The sequence below is a fragment of the Astatotilapia calliptera genome, chromosome 7 (assembly GCF_964374335.1).
Source record: "Astatotilapia calliptera chromosome 7, fAstCal68.1, whole genome shotgun sequence".
Taxonomy (NCBI): domain Eukaryota; kingdom Metazoa; phylum Chordata; class Actinopteri; order Cichliformes; family Cichlidae; genus Astatotilapia; species Astatotilapia calliptera.
In genome coordinates, this window is record NC_137428.1 from 7,000,115 (window position 1) to 7,022,644 (window position 22,530).

The following is a 22,530-nucleotide window of genomic DNA, read 5'->3' on the forward strand; positions in this document are numbered from 1 at the left end:
TACATGTTAGGGGTGGCTGTAGCTGGTCAATCCCTGGTTGCTCCAGTCTAATATCCTTGGGCAACATACTAACCCCAAATTGCTCTCCTATGTGTTCATCAGCGTATGAATGTGTGTGTGAATGTTAGATAGAAAGAACTTATGTAGAAAACACACAGAAAAAAGAGTATTGTATGTGTAAGTATGTATGAGGCAAGTTGCACTTTGAGTGCTCAGATGTCATAGTAAAGTAGTATATGGGAACCAGTCCATTTAACATGTTATATATTCTTTTCTTTTTAATAAAATTGCAAGAATTACAAACTTCAACTTTTTTCATTTGTCACTAGGGTAGAGTATTTTTTGCAGAATTGTGAGGTGAAATGGATTTAAACTATTTTGGAACAAGGCTGCAACATGGAAAAATGTGGAATGTGAAGTGCTGTCAATACTTTTGGGATGCACGGTATTTTTTGCATTTTTTTCCATATATTTTTTGTAGTTCTCTTAAAGTAGTGAAGATGTGCATATACAAGGAGGGGTGGGGTCTGCGGAGAATAAACTCAAGCTGTTCACTCAACTGCTATTTCCTTTGAATACATCACTACCAGTGGCTCGGCTTTAAAACACGACACACTCATTCAGCCTGTTGGCTTGCAGACTCAGAGGCAAGAGGAGCAAAACAGTGTCTTCTTTTATTATCAGACACCACTGATCATTGCTAAGAAGCAACCATGGCCATCAATAAATCCAAAGTAGCTGTTGGATTTATAGTGGCAGGCGGTCTGACTTTGATTTTTGGGGCAATTTCTGTAATTGTGGGACCAACAGTAATAAGCAACCAAGTTGTGAAGGTAAGTATTATCGTTATGTGAATACTTCAGAGTTTTATAATCAGGGTGCTCTGTTTATTTCCTGTTCCATTTTAATTTCTTTGTCTTTTTTCTTTTGCTTAAGCGAATATAAATTCTTGTTTTTCTTTATTTTGCATAAAGGCAAAGCTTCATCACAAAAGTTAGTTAGACTCATTCAGGTTGACATTTGCAGGTATAGCAACCATCTTATTGTATATGGAGTGTTTAAATAGCTTATCTATTATCTACAAAGAGCACTTGTCTTTGACTACATATTTATTGTGTCAGGTATTTGCATATGTAGTCTGTTTACTCCTATTAACATTTTATTTAACAAAAAAATAAAATACCAATGTTTCACCAATGATGAACCAATGATTCCAAGCATGAAGGTTGCAGACATCATGGCACTGACTTCTGATCTGTTAGCTGAATGTTCACATGTCCAGACTACAGTTATCTATTTTAGATACACATATGTGCAGGTATATGTGTATGTATATGTATACATATGTATATTTAGTGTGTACATGTGTGTGTGTCTGTGTGCGTATACATGTCTATACTTATAGATACTTATAGATATCTATTACTTACATAGCAGTAGAAGAGTTAAATTTCTTGCATATTTCCAGAACCCTCTATCCATAATCACATACTGTGTATGCTACCGTTGTATATAGTGTATCATCCTCCTTATTTTGTATTTGTTTGTATTTTATTTGTATTTTTGTATTTTTCTCCTGCTATTTGTACCTGAGCTGAGGTAGCGCACAAATTTCCCCGCCGTGGGATCAATAAAGTCTTATCTTATCTTATCTTATCTTATCTTATCTTATCTTATCTTATCTTATCCTATCTTATCTTATCTTATCTTATCTTATCTTATCTTATCTTATCTTATCTTATCTTATCTTATCTTATCTTATCCTATCTTATCTTATCTTATCTTATCTTATCTTATCTTATCTTATCCTATCTTATCTTATCTTATCTTATCTTATCTTATCTTATCTTATCTTATCTTATCTTATCTTATCTAGATGCAATGATATTTCCAGTAAAACCTCTGAAAACGAAACAAAGGAGGCTCTTAAGTGTTCTTAAAAACTGCTTCAAACACGTTCTTATATCTGGACCCATGCACTGCTTTATCTAAATGAGGCAGAAATCTTTTTGGCAGGAGATTGAACCTCATGTGAGCTTTTATAGACCATCCATTCATCCATTCTCTTCCGCTTATCCAACTCAGGTCAGGGTCGGGCCTGTCCCAGCTTCCATAGGGCGAGAAGCAGGGTACACTCTGCACAGGTTGCCAGCCTAACACATAAAAACAGCATCTGGTATTCCCGTGCGGTATCCCATCCATGTGCTGTCCAGGCCCGACGCTGCTTAATATTCAGGATAAGCCATAAGCCATAGCACCCTGTTGCCTCACAGCAGGAAGGTCCTGAGTTTGGTTAATAAAAAAAATCCCCAAATGCAATACTTGATCTGAATATTAAACTTTTAAAATTAAAGTAGAATTATAGATGAAAGGTGGCAAAAATATTTTTCCTTGAAGAATATCAAATAAATCAGAATAAAAGTATGTAACCACAGACTGTCTTTGAAATTGGACTTGAATGGTACAATAATATGGTTACTTCCGGCGCCCCTCTTGTGTGGCAGCCTGTTACAGGAGCTCTGCTCATTTCTGAGCCCTTTCCTATTTTCCTCCTTTAATACTAAAGTAAATTTAAGAATACACTATGCCTACAGCATACCAAAAGCTCTTGCCACTTGGGAGATATCTTGAAAGATCGGGCAATTACTTAAGCTTTTACTTATGGCCCGATATAGAGAGCGGGAACTCCATTTCCCAGAATCCTCGGTAGGCGTGTCAAACAGCGCAAATACAGCGACAATAAAAGCAGGTCAGAACATCATCGATTAGAGAGATGAGCGATCCGCAGAGATCTCAGAGGAATGTACGTTTAATTATAAGTTTTGTTTCATGCCGAGACTCTGGTGGAGTCATTAAGCTGACTCCGTTTATCTTTACCGACAAAAAGTGCGGACACGGACAAAACAAAGCTACGAAGACTCACTGACAGCCTGTCAATATGGCAATTAAACGACCTAAAGTTGCTATTGGATTCATAGTGGCAGGTGTGCTGATGGTGCTTTTCGGCACAATTATGTGTTTTGTGGTGCCATTAGTCATCGACGACCAAATAGTAAAGGTAAGAAACGTCCTGACACGGATAGTTAGCATGTTTTACACATGTGCTTGTATGTGCTGAGTCAAGCAAGATTCACCTTTAATCGTACCCGAGGACTTAAGTACTTCAAAGAGCCTCCAGAGTTAACCAGTAAATGATAACAGGCGCGTGCAGATAAGCTAATCAGTAAATGCATGTAGTCAGATTAAGTAACAATGCTAATAGCTCCGGAAAAACTTTCTGAGGCTTTTAAAGAGTCAAGCATGTCCAATGTTAGTAAAATGATTTGATTAACTAACTAAACTATTATTGGTAATGTCATTTATTTCCATATTAAAAATCACAACAGGCGGAGGTTTTTCAACTTTCCTTTCACTCAATATATCCCAGTAAAACGATACAAGTAATATTATTATTTAAATAATATGCAGAACAGGAAAAAATACGTGCAAAAGTATTGCCTACTTCCTTAGTTTGCTTTATTTCTGTTGTCAGTTCACAGTGCTGCTTTTTCCCGTTAGCAGCGAACTCTTTAAGTTGTAGTTGGTTCCCTTTTGAGTTGAACTTTGTAGTTAGGGCACATGCAGACACGCTGTCATCCTACCCTGTTTGAGCTAAATATGAGGCTACAAAACATAAACATGGTGAGAAATATAGCATTTCTACATACCAGGTGTTTGAACTGTACTGCACTATCAAAGACTGGATGTATTTAATAATTTTATTTTCATTTTTCACATAGAAAAATCCAGAAAGCATAGTTACATAGTGTTTTTACTTTCTAACTAATCACTCAATGTGCTCAATTTAGTAATTGCATAAGGAGCACCACAAAGAAGTATTCTTAAAAGGAATAGATTCATATCATATTTGTAGGAACATTTGTGACTATAACAAAAACCTAAATGTAAATAATAGATTAAAATTAGAATGAAATATAATGTTGTGTAACTTTTAAGATGATGAACCACAATCTCAGGATTTGGGACCTTTTAGGTAAATAAAATAAAATAAGAAAAAAGCAATTTGAAGGTGTCCCCTTGAATTTAGTTTTTTTTTTTTCTCTATTAGTTTGTGAAAATGTATAAAAACCTTAATGACGAAAATGCTCATTCTTTTGCTTTTGTTTTTTTCCTCTCTTTCACATCAGCACACAGTAATTGATCCAAAGAATGATCTCACATACACCATGTGGAAAGACATCCCTGTGCCGTTCTTTATGTCAGTCTACTTCTTCAATGTCCTCAATCCTGCTGAGATACTGAAAGGAGAAAAGCCGATGGTGGAACAGAGAGGACCTTATGTTTACAGGTACACAATTTAACTCCTGAGGACTTGTGCTCAACCTTAACTATCAGTTAAAAACTTTAAATTGTTGGATACTTAAACTTCAATAAAGTTTGCTCCAGTAAAACTCCAAATGGACTTATTTTTTTGTAATAAAGTTAGATTCATAAAATTAATAATTTTATTAATAAATTAGAAATTTTATTAATGGTATAATACTCTGTATGTCCCAGAAAGCTCCTGTTTATAAAAAATGTAAAAGAATTAAAGATCCATTTTACTGGAAGGAACTTCATTGGTAAACTGGAGCTAAGTAAATGGTCTGTATTTGTATAGCGCTTTTCTAGTCCGTAAGGACCCCAAAGCGCTTTACACATCCAGTCATCCACCCATTCACACACACATTCACACACTGGTGATGGCAAGCTACATTGTAGCCACAGCCACCCTGGGGCGCACTGACAGAGGCGAGGCTGCCGAACACTGGCACCACCGGGCCCTCTGACCACCACCAGTAGGCAATGGGTGAAGTGTCTTGCCCAAGGACACAACGACCGAGGCTGTCCAAGCCGGGGCTCGAACCGGCAACCTTCCAATTACAAGGCGAACTTCCAACTCTTGAGCCACGATCGCCCTTGACTATGATCATGATAGCATAGTGTACGGTGGCTAGATGACGGTGGGTCGAAGGTTGTTGTACAGGTTATTATGAAACTAGACTCAGTCAGTGCTCCAGCTGTTCATGTTTTGTGCATTGTTTCTGGATTTTAAATCTTTCTAGCTATTTTACTAATTCATGATATTGTTAATTTTGTGCATTAAGTAGACCTTGAGTGTTTTTAAAGACACCAGCAAAAGAAATGTATTATTAATGTCATTAATAGTGACTGCTTAACTGCTTTCTACAGACTTATTACTGTTCTAGGAGTTTACATCCTTTGCTACAATTTAAAAATAAAATAAAATAAAAAATTTTGTTTTAGATTGCAACAGGATCTCTTTTACAACTTCATCTTAAATAATCAATTTTTGCTCCTTTTTGCCCTTTAAGAAACTGGTTGACGAATCGGTGGTTCGATATTAATTGCAACTATTGCCACCTACAGATCTCGTTGAATGCCATTTATCAGTATAACAGATAACATTAAACTTAAGCCTAACCCAAATTAAACAAAACTTAATTTTTTTTTTCTTCTAAACCTAGAACGTAGAAGTGAAAACTAATTTTAGAAGTAGAAGTGTAAACAATTTTAAACAAGTGTTATAAGCGTGAGCTACAATTTATATCCGTCCAAAAGGTGTTTAAGAATTAATTTTTTTTTAAATATATGGCTAAACTTGTTTTTTTTACATATTGTAATTGGACTGAAACATGCTCACTGTCATAAGTTTTGGTCATGTCCACAAGAGCATGTGTTCACCTTTTGGGATTTGAAAGGGAGGGGGGGGGGAGAGGAAGCATTCTGGAAGGATGTGATTCTTATTTAAAGGAGAGAGGTTGCAAATGGTAGACCACTTCAGACTTTTCTATTGAAAACAACTATCAGGACATTCCAGAAATAAATTAAAATGATTTGGCTGCAACAACCTGAGACACCAGAAGAGCTTTTGTGTCTGATGTTTTAAGGTCTGTCAATTTTTGACTTTCTCGTAAGGATAACTGAATCCATTAAACCAGGGGTCCCCAATCTCAGTCCACGAGGGCCGGTGTCCCTGCAGGTTTTAGATTTCACCCTGGGTCAACACACCTGAATCACATGATTAGTTCATTACCAGGCCTCTGGAGAACTTCAAGACATGTTGAGAAGGTAATTTATCCATTTAAATCAGCTGTGATGGATCAAGGAGACATCTAAAACCTGCAGGGACACCGGCCCTCGTGGACTGAGATTGGGGACCCCTGCATTAAACCCTTAAGATGTGTGTACAGAGGTGGACTTGAAGCACAGGTTTTGAGTGGACATATTACCTTTCTTCCAGAAAGCAGTGTCAGAAGGAAAACATTACATTCCATCCCAACGGTACAGTGTCCTACAGGGAATACAGACAGTACCACTTCGAGCCCTCCATGTCTGCTGGGAACGAGTCTGATGTTGTCACAATTCCAAACATGTTGGTGTTGGTAAGACATTGTTGCCACCTCCTCACTTCTTGATTGGTTCAATAATTTCCTCAGTTTTCTGCTTTTTCACAGCCTGTGGCTTCTGTAATTTTAGGGTGCATCAGTGATGATGGAAAACTTGCCCTATGTACTGCGCCTCATGATGAGTGCAACCTTTAAAACTTTTAAAGAAGGTCCCTTCCTGACCAAGCCTGTAGGGGAGCTTATGTGGGGTTATGACAGTGGACTAGTGGATTTTCTAAATCAATACCTGCCAGGAATGATTCCCACATCAGGAAAATTTGGCCTCTTTTCAGAAGTAAGTATTAGAAATGCTTCGTTATCCTCTCTATCTGATTACTATGAGCATAATAGGTTCAGTTTAAGGAACAGATTTGTCTCTTGCATGAAATTTCTTTGAGCAGGTAAAGAAAGGTGTCTGCCTTTTATGCTTTCTTTAGTTCAACAACTCCAACACTGGCCTGTTCACAGTCTTTACTGGAAAAGATGACATTAGAAAAGTCCACAGAGTCGACTCTTGGAATGGTCTGACTGAGGTATGATGCCAGCAGATTGTGTTTTGTTGCTGTTGTTTTTTGTTTTTGTTTTCCTTCCCCTCACACCATTTTATTTTTCACACTGTAACTGGCCTCTTTCTCTTTGGTGATAGCTGCCATACTGGAGGACTGCTCAGTCTAACATGATCAATGGAACAGCTGGGCAGATGTGGCCTCCTTTCATGACGAAACAGAGCACTTTGCCTTTCTACAGCCCTGATGCGTGCAGGTAAAATGCTTTGCAGAATTGTACTTTTTTTTTTTTTTTTTTCCCTCAGTTCTGCCTCTCCCATTATTCCTTCATATATTTACCCATTGTTTTTCCAGGTCTATGGAGCTGGTTTATCAGCGTCCTGGAGAGATGAACGGAATCCCTCTATATCGATATGTTGCACCCAAGACCCTTTTTGCCAATGGGACGGATTATGCTCCCAATGAAGGCTTCTGCCCCTGTAGACAGTCTGGACTCCTCAATGTTAGCAGTTGCCGCCACAGTGAGTAATGATGATCAGTGTAGGCGAAATAAATATTCAGTCCATCACAGCATTCCCAGAGGTTATTAGAAAGACCTACCACTACCCATTTCTTTATATTTTGAAAAAAATAAATAAAATGTGTACAATAGTTTTTGAAGTCTGGGGTGTTGAAATCCCAAATTTAGATTCATCATTCCATGAAACCTGTTGCCACTGATTTTCAGACAGCTCATGGTCCAGATGTATTTCTTAGGTCCCATGTAAGGTCTTTGCTGGATTTTCCTCCCCTATTTCATGGGGGCATGACTTTCAGATAATGATTGTCTGCTGTCGAGTTTTTTTGTTTTGTTTTTTTTTTGTTTTTTTTTTGTTGTTTTTTTTTTTTTTTTAAACCCTGATATTTTTTCTTATTTTGTCCTCTGCCTGTCCAGTTTCCTTTATAGGAACTCACTACACTCAAGTTAGTATGCCAAGGCTTATTAACTTTTCAGCTAATACCACTTTGTGAATCACCTTGATGGCACAAAACTATGCACTGATAAAAATGCTAGACCTTTTGGAGTTTTTCATAGATTCATCTAAAGAAATTTCTGGAACAATTTGTTATTTTTTTATTTTTTTTCACAGGCTCTTGGTAATAAAATTCTTAAAGATAGAATTTTAAAAAGAACGCAAAAATTTATTTATTTTTTGTCCACGAAAATAAAAACTGCCAGTTTTGAAACCCAAGGCAACAAGGGAAATGGCTACCAAAAACAACGCTGTGGTCCCGGAATCTGATCTAGCAGCAGGTGTATATAGTTGCCTTCACATCCACCTTCGTTGTAGCCTTTATGTCACATACTCATTATATCGCAGGACACTCAGCTGCGTTGCTATTATGATGGCCACGCACATTCGGTGTTACTCGATTGTAGTTGAAAATAATCGATAAGAACAGGTACTAATGGAAAAGGGGCTAAAGCTAATCGTTCTGCTGTGCTTCAAAACAGTGTTACAACCATGTGAGCCGGCTTTTTCCGGTGGTTCTCAACAATTGGAGCAATTTCAAGCATTTTCATGCAAGGTTAGGCATTGCATGAAAATGCCTAACCTTTCCACAGGTGTGAAAACATCCTTAACTAAACCAATGCGATCTTAGAGACATGGTAGGGATTGCCAACAAGCCATGAGTTGTGAGTGTACTTGATAGATTTTTTTTTTTTTTTTTCTCAATGGGCCAGTTTATTAATGTTGCCATTCTTTGAACATTTTAGACTCTCCAGTCTTCATCTCTCATCCTCACTTCTTTAATGCTGATCCTGTGCTGCTGGACTACGTGCAGGGTCTTAATCCCAGTGAGGAGAAGCACGGCCTCTTCATAGACATTCACCCAGTGAGTATACAGCACACACACCACAGTGTGTACAGTTGGTCATCATAATTTTGATTCAAAGCTCATAGGTTAGCAATGTTTTCTATTGATGCAGTAGTTATTTGTGGGCTTTTTTTTTTTGTTTCTCTTTGTTCTGTTTTTTAAACGCATCTCTTCCCATTGCTTATTAGAAATGGTATATACTTAATTTATGCTTTCATGTTACTGTGAAGACTCCAACTTAAGCTGCAACTCTTTTTAAATTTGATTTTATTTTGGAACAGACCCACTTGCAAGACTCTCAAGTGAAAGTGCATTTGTGATCAATGAAAAGTGTGTAACATTTTGTAACTGGCTTATATTTAAAATGAATGTCATTAGTCTGCAATATTGTTGTAAGGATATTAGAAGTCAGCCCCATTGTCCTTGAAACCTGCTGTGATCATGAGTGTAGCTGGACTCTTGCATATCATAGACCTTCTGTTATTTGTCAAGTTTTATGGCACAGAGAGAAGCATGTAGGGTGCATTTTGACCTATAAGAGGCCATCCTGATGGCAAATTTGTGGAAGAATTTAGTTAAAGGTTGTATCGTACCATTATCACTTACATCCAACTGTTTTTGTTCTTTTCTACAATACAAGACCAAGTCTGTCACCTTCTCAGTCTTCCTCAAACACTTAAAGTTAGATTCCTTATCACATTGCAATCATTCAGTCATCACTAATGCAAAATAGCAGTGATAAAGCGGTAAGCTAAGGGGATGAGGTTTAAAGTTAATGTTTATTTTTCTGGATGGTAAAGCAATAGGAAAATTGATATGTAGTTTTATTACTGTACAGTCACGCAGTAACCTGTGTGCTACAGTACAGAAAAAGCCAATGACTGATAAGACTAAAAAGATATTCCCATGTGTCATTCCTTATGCAACTCTGCCTGTGTAAAAATCACATGCAGCGTTTTTAGTGATAGCTGTGGTTGTGATAAGGTAATTGGAAATTTGATTATTTCTCCATGTTATCTATTGCTTCAATAAAATAAAAAAATCTCAGTTGATACAGAAATGATTTTTGCTTCATAGATTAAACCTTACAACATTGTTCAGTCAATTCCATCAAGCCCACGTTGATATCAAGTTAATGATAAAGGGACATCAGTCGGCATGGGGTTCCATTAAGTATAGTGTTTAGTTTTTTTTTTGTTGTGACTAAGAGTGTAAGTTTTGAAAACAAGAAACGGTACTTTCTTCATCTAAAGATGAATTTATATAAGAACAAAGACATTTATAGGCCATCTTCTGGGCTAAGACTGCGGTTTACTGGTAAAGTAGATCGGGAAAGGCAATACTGCACCTGTGAAGAGTCACTCTTTACTTAAGGCCCCATGTTATTTAAGAGCAAAGATAGTGATTTGATAAACATACAAAAAGTTATTTATTAAAATATCTTAATGAAAAAACAATTAACAGTATATTGACAGGCAAAGAAGTCTGCAAGAGCTTGGAAGTCTGCATTTTCACTGCTGAGTGATTCTCATGATTTGCGAGGTTTTGCTCAATTTGATGGATTCATTAGATAATTTGCATTTGTCACCATTTGCTGATGCTGATTACATTTTAATCAAAGACATAATTGAACTCTTCCTTATTAGAAAATATTGTTTTTATAATTTTGTAAGAAAATGACTTAATAGTTTACAATAAAAAAAAGAGCATTTAATAAAACTAACTCTAAAGCATGTTTTCACTTTAAAAAAGTATGTTTTTCGTTTTTATTACTGATGAGAGATTTTTGCAAATCAGATTTGTATTTCATTCATTATGAAAAGATGTACACATTTTTACATTTGAAGTCATTTCCGCATTAAGTTATTATAATCAACTTTTAAAAATTGCATTGCCTTTAACCTTTATTGCTAATGTTAAATGTTGAGTTTGCTAAAACACCACCACTGGTACAGTTTGTTCTTGAATTCCTAATACAGTCTTTTTTTCTATAACGGTCATTAAGATAAGGTAATTGGAAATTGGGCTATTCCTGTATAACTGCTGTTGTTTGTCAGTTAAAGGGTTATTAAAAACGTTCTATGATGCCAATAAAAAGTCAGTATTGATAGTGAAAGAGTTTTTACTGTCCGGATAAAAGCTCACAAGATGTTCAGTGGATTTCAGCAGGGCAACATTCACACTTAAGTTAATAATTAAGAAACATCAGATGGCTTGGGATTTTTATGGCTCTATCATACGATAGAGCCAAGTATCCTGACTCTTGAACATGGCACTGAGGACACTGGTTTTATCTCTTAGTTTTCTTCTCTTTCTCTCAGTGCCAGAAATTTGAATCTTTTTGGTACATTTAGTTTGTGCTGACATGAAATGTCAAGGAAATGATAGGGAACTCGTGTGTGGTATTTTTACCAAAGTAATGTTACATGAGACACATGACTTGACTTGACATTATAACTTGAGCATTACAATAAAATGTATGGCACTCATTTCTGTCATACATGTATATTATGCACATTTTTCTTTTAGATCTTCTGTTATGTTTTGGCTCTGCCAACAGCTGCATTCCTATTGTCTATCCTCAGCTGTCGTCTTTCTCCTGCCTTCAGCCCATATTAACTTTTTATCAGAGCCACATGTCTGGAAGTGAACTTTGTAGTTTGTTTTATGGACACATTGAGCTAAAATCTCTTGGAAAAAAATGTCAATAAAAGATGAGAGAATTGTGTACAGCAGTAGATTAAAATATTTTAAAAGTTTGGCTAACTCACAAAATGTAATAGAAAAGCTGGACCATATTTATTTATTTTGCTTTTCAAAGCTGATTCGCTACAAATCACTGCAATCTGTCAGCTGTGCTGTTGAGCTAATTGTATTACACTTCTTTTAGTGAGGAGACTTTTTTCAGTGTGTATAGAACTATGGATTTTTTTTAAAGTGTAGCAGACATGTTTTCTCCTTTCAAGCACGTCTTTTCATGTAGAGTAAAGCAAGTCTGTGCCCAGGCTACATGTAATTTCCTGTGGGTTCAAAAAGTAAATGGTTGCTTTCAGCTTCAGGTTACTATGCAAAATGTCCTGTACTGGAAATGGCTTGTAGGCTCACCCACATTGAGTTCGGCAAAGCTTTTAAAGTTAAAATCACTTGAGGCCATTTTGTAGAGATAAAAAATAAATAATATGAAGCTAAAAGTGAACAGCAGTTATGTGCATCCTCCCTCAGATGAACCAGTCAAACAGAACATTTCCTCCTTGAGTTTATTGTTAAAATTATGTGACCATATCTTTAATTGCTACCTGGAGATTTGCATGTTCCAGCACATTTATGGTGTTTGAGGTATAATTCCCTCCTTTTTTATTCCCAGTGTGAGATCTGTATATTTTTGTTGTCTTTTTGCAGCAAACGGGTGTCCCTCTGAATGTGTCCATCCGCCTGCAGCTCAACCTCTACATGAAAAAAGTCTCAGGAATTACGTAAAGAACTATTCCCTTAACTACTATCACGCCAGAGACATTGTCATGTATTGTTTTATATGTTGTGATCTTTAAATATGAAAGGGTCTTGGATATTTCCTGCCTTTCTTACCATTTGCTATGTAACCTTGGAGTGTAAAGTTGAATGTCCTTGTCCTTCTAGTGAAACTGGAAAGATTTCTGATGTGGTGATGCCTATGATCTGGTTTGAGGAGGTGAGTTATTAATGATATAGATGATGTAGTGTCTTTACATCTATTCTTCTGCAATTTTTTTTTTTTTGCACAAACAGATTAAAATTCTACAGAATGGTTCTGTGTGGATTAAAATGTTGTAAGTGTTTTATTTATCCTCTTCAGAACGGATATATTGATGGCCCAATCGTCAATACGTTCCGTACAAACTTGGTTGTTCTACCTACTGTTTTGGAATACCTACAGTACATCCTCATAGGGCTTGGTCTGGCAACCATCATCATCGCTGCTGTAGTGTATCGCAAAGTGAAGGTAAAGCTGCCACACAGGATTCAGGCCAGCATGTTATCTTGTTTAACTGCACGTTGCATTTTGGGTTTTTTTTCTTCCCTACACCAATGAAAGAAAAGGAGTAGGGAAGCATGCCCTGAAGCTGCTCTCATTGAGTTTCAGGATTAAAATTTGTAAATTAGTCAATAAGTAAATAAACAGAGAAAAAGGTAAATTGGTAGTAATTAATAAAGTATCTCGATCAGTTGCACTCACTTCTGCTCCTTTCCTTGCATTCATGTGACAGAATCATTAACTTGGTATCTAACCCCCCCTCCCCCGCGCGCCCCGACTGACTCGACATCGGGTCATGTTACTGTGGTAACCTCCATCACATTATTAGTATTACGGTCTGTTGATCTTCAAACTAATGCCATGCAAAATATCCGCTATGGCTTAATTAGGTGTGGCACAGTAAACGGTAGTGCTTGTCAGTAAGTAAGTAAATTTTTTTTATTTTTTTTTATATATAGCACATTTCTAGATAAAAGATCAAAGTGCTTCACAAGGTATAAAGCAAACAGTCAAAAGTTAAAAAAAAAAATGCAATTTTAAAAAGATGTGTTTTTAGCTGTTTTTTAAAAGTAATCACTGAGTCTGCAGATCTTAAGTTCTGAGGAAGAGAATTCCACAGTCTGGCGGCCACAGTAGCAAAAGCTCTATCACCCTTGGTTTTCAGTCTTGTATACTGCATAACAAGTAGGCCCTGATCACAAGACCTCAGGGACCTACTAGGGGCCATAGGGCTGTAAAAGTTCAATGATGTATGCTGGTGCTTGTTCTTGAAGAGCCTTAAATGTCAGAACCAGAATCTTAAAATGGACTCTGAATTCAACGGGGAGCCAGTGCAGCTGTATAAGCAATGGTGTTACATGAGAGTATTTCGATGTTTTTGTCAGAAGCCTTGCTGCAGCATTTTGGACAATCTGCAGACGCTCCAGGGAACTCTTGTTTAGACATGTAAACGGTGAATTACAGTAGTCCAATCGTGATGAAAGCATAAGGAAAAAAGTCTTGTTGAGTCATCATGTTATATTGTCTTGTTTTTTTTTAATAACAAAAGCAAAAACAAGTAGTTTTTGGATTTGATCGCACATGAAAAGGTAGGTATTGTATTGCCAGATATAAAGCTGCAGCCATTTATACTAAGCTAATATTTATTTTTTGCTTGCCAATTAAATGTAGACATGGCAGTGTTATCTTACTATTCAACTGTCAGTATAAATTATCATTAATGGCAAGCCCCCCCCAATTTCTTCATATATTGTATGTAAGTATTTATTTCTTATTTTACATTTAACAGTTTAGATAATTGTTTTCCCATTTTGTTAAGGTATGAAAATTGTCACTAGGCTTATGAGAGTCAAGAAGGTAGTAGCAACACTGGCCCCAAAACTTTTGTTTGAGCCAAAGTGTACTTACTGAGAAGTTATTAAGTGAGTAGTGGCAGCTGTTAATATCAAACTTAATTTTTTATGTTGTTGTTGTTAATTAATTAATTTTTTATTTATTTTGCAGCGGTCTAACTTAAATGTTTCACTGAGCTCCACATTTATCAAGAATGTTGGGGTGTGTAAAACCTTTCACTCATTCAAACCTAAATTGTTTTGCCAGATCAAATGATTATTTGATTTAAACTGTAGTAACTGAATTCATTTTTTGGAGTTTTTAAAGACTGATTAGAGTGGAGGGGAAAATATGTGTGGTTTATATCCTGAAATTGGAGAGATTTCCTGCTTTCAGGTTTTTGTTATTAGCATGAAAGTACACACTGAATATAATGGTGTTAACAATCCAAATTTCTTGAAACATTATTGGTTTGAGGTTCTCTGATACGAATACTATGGTTTTGATTTTACAACCTACTTTTTTTTTTTTTACTTGGATCTTGAAAGAAATCTTTGCATTTGATAGTTTTTATTAAATTATTATTTATAATTCAATGCTGCATAAAATTAGAATGATAATCTTCCATGTAAACAAGCTGACAGTGTCCATTTTCATAAGTATCATTTTAAAAAGACTAACGTAACCAACTGCATGTCCCTTTGATTAATTGCATGGAAATCAAATTATCACCTCAAATGACTCCCTGCATGAATCCTTACACTATCTCTCTACACAATCTCTAGCAGTCTAATATGAAAAACCCAAATGACTATCAAAATCCCGTTAGCAACCTTCTCTGTTTAAATTTTCGGATTGGCTGATTTTTTTTTTTTTTAAAGGCAATTTGGTCATCTTTTAGGCAGCCGAGAAAGAGCCAGTAAAAGGCTCACATGGCCTTGAAACAAAGAAGAAAAGTATCAGTACTTCAGGTGGGTGCACACATGCAGGTGAACACATGTACCCTATAAGAGTATTGTTCATTTATGTTCAGAGTTTTTTAAAACCTAGAACACCTTGGCAATAAAAGCACATTTTCTACCTAGACTGAAAAGTTAACTCAAACTATTGTTTTCGACTGATATTGGAGTATTTAGTATTTAGCCGTCCAGTTCAACCATGACAATATGGATGAACAACCACCTTTTTGGGCTTTTACTGCATTCTGATCAGTAAAATACTTCCTGGGTCTAGTTTAAGGAATGATTGTTTGTTTTTAAACCAGGTTTGCTATCAATGTAACCATTTTGTCTCTTACTAACTACAGATGTAAAGAAACCTGTGTGTGTCTTTGTACTTGTTTTTTTGGAAGAGGGAACACACATCCTCCTCACAGAGCTTTAGTAAGTAATGGGTCAGAGGAGAGAGGTGTGAGGGCTGCAGGTAGTCTTTTTGTGCAGGTATGAGCAGATGGGAGGTGTGAATGGTTGTCTTTGAAATTTGCAGTAGAAGGTGTTAAGGTCATCAGGAAGCTGGGGATGGTAAATGGACATATTCTTAGGCTACGTCCACACTAGCCCGGATAGATTTGAAAACGGCATTTTCGTCTGAAAATGCTCCTCGTCCACACTAGCGTTTCAGTCGTTTTCACAGAGTTGTGCGTCCACATTGAAACGGCCGAAAACGCTTACATCCCAGTCCTGCGCAAAAGTGAGTGAGATTTAAAGGATTGGGGGAAAAAAAAAAAAGCTATCTGGAGCATGTACAAACTGATATTAATCTTTTTTAGGGCTGTCAAAAGTGAGAGCAATCAAAACAACTGCTGTATAATGCCCTCCGCTATGTTTAATTGGTCACATGACTAAAATGCGTCATCCTTTTAGAAAGTCTGCATTTTCGAGCGTCCACACTGTGACGGGATAGCTCCATTTTGAAATGTATGCGTTTTCAAGAGTTTCTAAAACGCTGCGTTTTTCCTTGAGGAAAACGCCGTCTCAGTGTGGACGGAAACCAAAACTGAGAGAAAACTATGCGTTTTCAAACGAAAATGCATTAGTGTGGACGTAGCCTTATGTAGCACTTTTCTACTCTCCAGGAGTATTCAAAGTGCTCTATACACACCCATTCACACAAGCACTGTTATCTATACTTTCAGTGCTTTCTAACTGTCATTCATGGATGCATTGGAGAGCAAGTCGGGGTTAGTATCTTGCCCAAAGATATTTGGCATGCAAACTGGGGGAGCCAGGGGTCGAACCAACCTTCCAACCAGCAGCTGACCTGCTCTACCTCCTACAGACAGCTGCAGCCACAGGGGTGGCTGTAGCGGTCTGTCCCAAACTGGGGGCACAGATTTTTCTTAAGCAGAAAACTTATTGGAAGCAACTTGTGGTAAACAGAGATCGTAGAAAGTGAATGATGTTCAATGACTTAAAGCGACTACAGGTGAAATTTATGCTGGAGAAACTACCAATAAGAGCAAAGGATACTACTGATTGACATATGACCTGCTTGTAAATTCATTAAAGGGTCAGATAGGCAGCTTGACCCTGGAAACTCTGCAAGCTACCAGGTGGCAGATTCAAAGTAATCTGTAATTAGTGAATCTAGTGTGTGCAGGGATATGGAGTTCCTACCAGTGTTTGTTCAGGTACATGGCACAATGTTATGGAGCATAAAGGTATTTATTGGCGTGTTTTATGTCTTCATTTGTGTTTTATTATAGTGTTACAGTGACTTTAATGAAAGTGAAAGGAATAAAAATCAAGTATTTATATTATGTTTTTCCCAACATTACTTATTTGAATCTTTTCCTGGAATTTTTGATTAGGAAAATGCAAAATGTGACCACACTTAGTTTCATTAACACTGTTTTATTTCCCAGTACTAGTACTATTATATTGATGTTTGACCTTATCCAATTTGCAAAATAATAATCCACATCACTGTAGCCGCAGCTACAGTGATGTGGATTATTATTTTGCATTATATTATAGAATATATTTCTTGTGTTTCCTCAGAATATCTCAGTGTGCTTGTCCCAAGCTAGAGGAGGTGGCAAGGGAGAGGAGAGCTGGATAGATGGCAGTGTGTTTGTCAGACGGGGTTTTAACCCTTTGCAGTTGCAGTGGTTACTCTTTTCATATTACTGCTGCCTTGGACTATCCAGAAGAGTCTAAGCAGTCATTTATTGCCCAGTTATTGGGGCTGAATGTATACAGTGTCTGCTCAAATGCCACTGGATATTATAAAGTCTTTTATATGGAGTTTTTTTTTTTCTTCATCCAACCAATTGACGAAATTGTTGATAAATCAAACTTCTAACCTTTTCAGGTTGGCCATGACTAGACCACAGGGTGATTTTATTATTCAACTAATAACCTTTTTTTTTTTTTTTTGTTCCTAACACAGAGTAATCAACCTGACCACAGCAACCTATCGGATGGAATCAAATGTAGTTCAGCTGAAGAGAGGGACTCTCTGCTACAAGATGACATGAACTGAATGATGCGCAAATAAGCCCATCCAGCTGTTGTTGTGGACTTACCAGCATCCTCCAAGTATAATTTAACTGAAACACTGTCACAAGTGGTTTTGCAATTGTGTGTATTTATATACATATTAAGAAGTAAAGCAATAATGTAATCTTTTCATATAGAATAAGATTTATGGAACTCTATAACTCAGTATGGGTTTATGTTCTGGCTGCATGAGTTGAAACTGTTTTGTCTCTCAAGACAGAACAAGAGAAGATTTGGAAACCACCTTTTTTTTTTTTTTTTTTTTTTCCCTTTAGTTCAAATCTTCCAAAAAACAACAACAAATAGGCTATTCTTTCCAGTTGCCAGTCTAAACCCATTGAGCCTGTTATGATCATCATCACATTTGAAATGGAACAATTTATAATTTCATAATTTTATGCTTCAGCAGTAATTACTGTGGTGATTATTTATATGGTAACTTGAAAGAAATGTTTTGGTGAGTTAAAAAAACAAAACAAAATAGAACCATCCAACATAACGGTCTTACCTTTGCCATGAAAGCATTTATCTGCATTAAGTTTTACATGCACTGAGGATTATAGAGAGATGTTGGAACTACTTGTCGAGGCTCAAGCTGTCAAACGTCTGACCACCTGTGAGTCAAGCAGAGCTGATGCACTCCTGTTTCTGTATCACTGTATTCTGTAAAGCTGTATTTCTTGAAATGTATGAGGATAATGCAGTTTGGTGCAAAGCACCTTCTTAAAAAAAAGTTAATAAATTAAAAGAAACATGGCGGTTAAGTATAAATGTGTCCCTGTTGTCATTATGTGGTGTGTTTTTGTTTTTCATATTTGAATTCCAGCTTTTTTTTTTTTTTTTTTTTTTTTCTTAATTTATTTTTTGGATAGGTTATCTACAGTGGGGCAAAAAATTATTTAGTCAGCCACCGATTGTGCAAGTTCCCCCACTTAAAATGATGACAGAGGTCAGTAATTTGCACCAGAGGTACACTTCAACTGTGAGAGACAGAATGTGGAAAAAAAAATCCATGAATTCATATGGTAGGATTTTCTTCACAGTAGGTATGGTGTTCTTGGGATGCAACTCAGTATTCTTCTTCCTCCAAACACGACGAGTTGAGTTTATACCAAAAAGTTCTACTTTGGTTTCATCTGACCACATGACATTCTCCCAATCCTCTGCTGTATCATCCATGTGCTCTCTGGCAAACTTCAGACGGGCCTGGACATGCACTGGCTTCAGCAGCGGAACACGTCTGGCACTGCGGGATTTGATTCCCTGCCGTTGTAGTGTGTTACTGATGGTGACCTTTGTTACTTTGGTCCCAGCTCTCTGCAGGTCATTCACCAGGTCCCCCCGTGTGGTTCTGGGATCTTTGCTCACCGTTCTCATGATCATTTTGACCCCACGGGATGAGATCTTGCGTGAAGCCCCAGATCGAGGGAGATTATCAGTGGTCTTGTATGTCTTCCATTTTCTGATGATTGCTCCCACAGTTGATTTTTTCACACCAAGCTGCTTGCCTATTGTAGATTCACTCTTCCCAGTCTGGTGCAGGTCTACAATACTTTTCCTGGTGTCCTTCGAAAGCTCTTTGGTCTTGGCCATGGCGGAGTTTGGAGTCTGACTGTTTGAGGCTGTGGACAGGTGTCTTTTATACAGATGAGTTCAAACAGGTGCCATTCATACAGGTAACGAGTGGGGGACAGAAAAGCTTCTTACAGAAGACGTTACAGGTCTGTGAGAGCCAGAGATTTTCCTTGTTTGAGGTGACCAAATACTTATTTTCCACCCTGATTTACGAATAAATTCTTTACAAATCCTACCATGTGAATTCATGGATTTTTTTTTCACATTCTGTCTCTCACAGTTGAAGTGTACCTCTGGTGCAAATTACTGACCTCTGTCATCATTTTAAGTGGGGGAACTTGCACAATCGGTGGCTGACTAAATACATTTTTGCCCCACTGTATGCTACATGTTGCATGCAAATAGAAAACATTGCCTGAAAAACTCTTAATTTGTCTGCTCCGAATCGCTCTGTTGTGACAGACCAGGTACACAAAGACAGAGCAACAGAAACAATAGGCCCAAAGGTCAGTGATAGCAGTTCTCCAAGAAACCAGTAAAGATTTGGGAATCTGACTTGTAGTGGTGGACAAGTCAGGACTACCAGGTCCCTATACTATGAAGCTCATGCAACACATCCAGGTTATCTTTCTGTTATCTGAATTTATTTCCCCTAACATTGCTGATTGGAATAAACGGTCACATGAAGCTGATTATCAAGTTGGTAAGTTAACCAAGGATTTTCCTGGCAAGTTCCCCAAACAAGGGTGGTGTTGGCAGCATCGGACCAATCTACAAGAGAGATATTTTATGAATTGTATGACTCTTCTTCCACAGGAAAGGACTGCTGCTACCTGTACGAGTGTGACTATTTAGACTTGAGTTTGTTTTAGAATTTAGATTTTATTATATTTATCCCCATTTATTGTTGTGATTTATTATTGCCTTTTTACTGCTCTTTTTAAACGTTTTCATTTGTACTGACTATTGCACTGTAGAGGCTGGTGAGAAACAGTATTTCATTTCAGTCTGTCATTTCGTATGGTATTACCCAAACTTCTTGAAGTTGAAGGAAATGGTTTCAGTGACACCTACAACAGAAACATTATCTAGACTGCATGAAAAGAAACACACCTACCTGTTCCTTAAGTTAGGGCAATGAGGGTCCTGGCAGTCCCTGCATCTGTCCTGGTCCCTAGGGTATCTAAGCCTGCACCTGTAGCCACTGACAGAGGGAGGGCAGATAGGGTCCCTATTCTCATGCCATTTCACTGGGAGGGGGTGACCAAGGTCTTTCTAGCTACTTGCATTCTAACATCATAGCTTTTTCCAAGATGAGGATGGCTAGGACCCAGCTTAGCCCCACTCCTGTACCTATTCCAAGGGCAAGGGTGGTTGAGTTCCAGCTCACTTTTGCCTTTTCCTAGAGTGAGGAGGGTTAAGACCCAGCTTAATCCCAAGCCCATACCAACTCCAAAGGTGGGCCAAGTAAGATCTGGCTTAAAGTTACCTGATTCCAGAGTGAGGACAGCTAAGATCCAGTCTTCCTCAGCACCCACATCTATTCAGTGAGGAAGACTAGCCCCTAACAACAGCCCCAACTGACAGAGGAAATGGATGGATATTCCCACAGTCCTAACCCAGCCTCTAGAGTCAGCTATGAGCCCAGCAGAGCTCCAGCCTCCCCCAGATCTTCCTGAGTCTTCTCCAGAAGACTACTTCTTCCAGAGAATCCTCCAAAGTGCCCTCCAGCTCCTCCAGTGTCTCCAAAGAACCTCAAGCCAAAGCCTAAACTGGAATCCAAGGGTTCTGAGCCTCTGGCCAAAGCCCTTGTTTTTCTTTCCCTCCTTTCCGGCCCCTTTCACCCTCCTGGATCAATGGGACTGTCCTGCTCCTTGTTTTGTATATCTCTGTCTCAGTGTTTGTTTTCTGTGTTATTTTGATGGTTAGGTTTAGGATTGGAGGTGAGGGAGAACCCAACTATGCTCCACCATCTCTGGCTTTATAACAGTGTGGTGAGGCTTCTGCAGCCAATCAGCACTAAAAATAAATCAGAAAAGGAGAGAGCACATTAATAAGAAAGATTAAGAACTTTTGTTTGACTAGAATTTAATAATAATGGATTGGATTTATATAGCGCTTTTCAAGGCACCCAAAGCGCTTAACAATGCCATTATTCATTCACTCTCACATTCACACACTGGTGGAGGCAGCTACAGTTGTAGCCACAGCTGCCCTGGGGCAGACTGACAGAAGCGAGGCTGCCATATCGCGCCATCGGCCCCTCTGGCCAACACCAGTAGGCAGTAAGGTAAAGTGTCTTGCCCAAGAACACAACGACCAGGACAGAGAGCCCGGGGATCGAACCGGCTACCTTCCGGTTACAGATACACTTCCCAACCCCCTGAGCCACGGTCGCCCGGGGGATGACACAATAACAAGGACTGACATGACGTGGCATGAGATAACTTGGTGTGGGGATGTGGCAACCAAGGCGTGGACCAAGAGGGGGATAATTGAACCAGAGGTGGGGGACTGGAGCGTGGCAGGTAATGTCTAGTGATCACACTGAGGAGAGAGAAGAAGGAAGAAAGGGGTTAGAGTGGCAATGGCTACTGAGTGCAGGAGATGGTGACTATAACTAAACTGACTGCTTACTTGCAGGTGGAGAGAGATGAGCTTTGAGGGGATGTGATATTAGTTCGGGTGAGCTGAATGGTACGAGAGGGCTGACCTCAGTTCCAAAGGTTCTGATAAGTGGTGGTGGCAGGAGGGCAGGCAGGTGAAGCACTGAGAGATTTCCAAGCGAGGCAGTCAATTATCTAGGAGTGCGGGAGGTGGGCTAGAGCCAGAGAAACAAGTCGAGTGAATTTCCAGGGAGCTACAGCACAAGAGAAGAAGGTTAGTAAACTTCATAACGACAAAAGCATAGGTCATAAGAGCCGGATACCAACATTGGATAGTTGACAAACTAGCCGTGAGGGGATGTCAACGTGGTATTTAAGTCTCCCGACCTGATTGTCTCAAAACCAACTCCATTTGTGGAGAACAGGTGAGGGGATGGTGGCCCTGCCCAGGAGCGGATACCAGGTGACTCAGGAGAAAAGTGGAATTTTCCAGCTACTCACCCAGACTGTGACACATAGAGGGTTTGTTTAACAGAGGAAGATTAGATGGACAGTTAAACATACGTGGTAAATAAAACTCGACATAATCTGTATAGCAATGAAAATGAAAGCCTTGCTTTCAAGAATTTTAACATAGTAGGAGCAGTTTTAGAGAGAAATTAACCCAGTGTTTTATGTCCTCATGAAATG

The 22,530-nt window shown here is 38.2% G+C and overlaps 1 protein-coding gene across 8 annotated transcripts; it reads left to right on the plus strand.

The window, feature by feature from the left end:
• Positions 1–570: 570 nt before the first annotated feature.
• On the plus strand, positions 571–18,430 carry scarb1 (scavenger receptor class B, member 1). Of its 8 annotated transcripts, none has more exons than XM_080303404.1 (14): positions 571–833; positions 4,188–4,348; positions 6,305–6,446; positions 6,541–6,744; positions 6,887–6,982; positions 7,096–7,211; positions 7,310–7,476; positions 8,715–8,833; positions 12,215–12,288; positions 12,452–12,503; positions 12,648–12,794; positions 14,331–14,381; positions 15,061–15,130; positions 17,550–18,430. In XM_080303404.1, the coding sequence occupies exons 1-14, from the start codon at positions 714–716 to the stop codon at positions 17,552–17,554; spliced, it is 1,524 nt and encodes a 507-aa protein (XP_080159530.1). In that variant the 5' UTR covers positions 571–713; the 3' UTR covers positions 17,555–18,430. The 8 variants fall into 8 exon arrangements, with proteins under 8 accessions (XP_080159530.1, XP_080159532.1, XP_026028603.1 ...); XM_080303405.1 differs by lacking the exon at positions 571–833 and adding an exon at positions 2,718–3,058 and having other exon boundaries at positions 15,041–15,130; XM_080303403.1 differs by lacking the exon at positions 571–833 and adding an exon at positions 2,718–3,058.
• Positions 18,431–22,530: the final 4,100 nt, after the last annotated feature.

Coding starts and splice junctions, on each gene's coding strand:
- scarb1 (XM_080303404.1), top strand. CDS start 714: ATGGCCATCAATAAATCCAAAGTAGCTGTTGGATTTATAGTGGCAGGC. Junction 7,477..8,714: donor TGTTAGCAGTTGCCGCCACA/GTGAGTAATGAT, acceptor TGAACATTTTAG/ACTCTCCAGTCTTCATCTCT. Junction 12,795..14,330: donor TAGTGTATCGCAAAGTGAAG/GTAAAGCTGCCA, acceptor TTTATTTTGCAG/CGGTCTAACTTAAATGTTTC.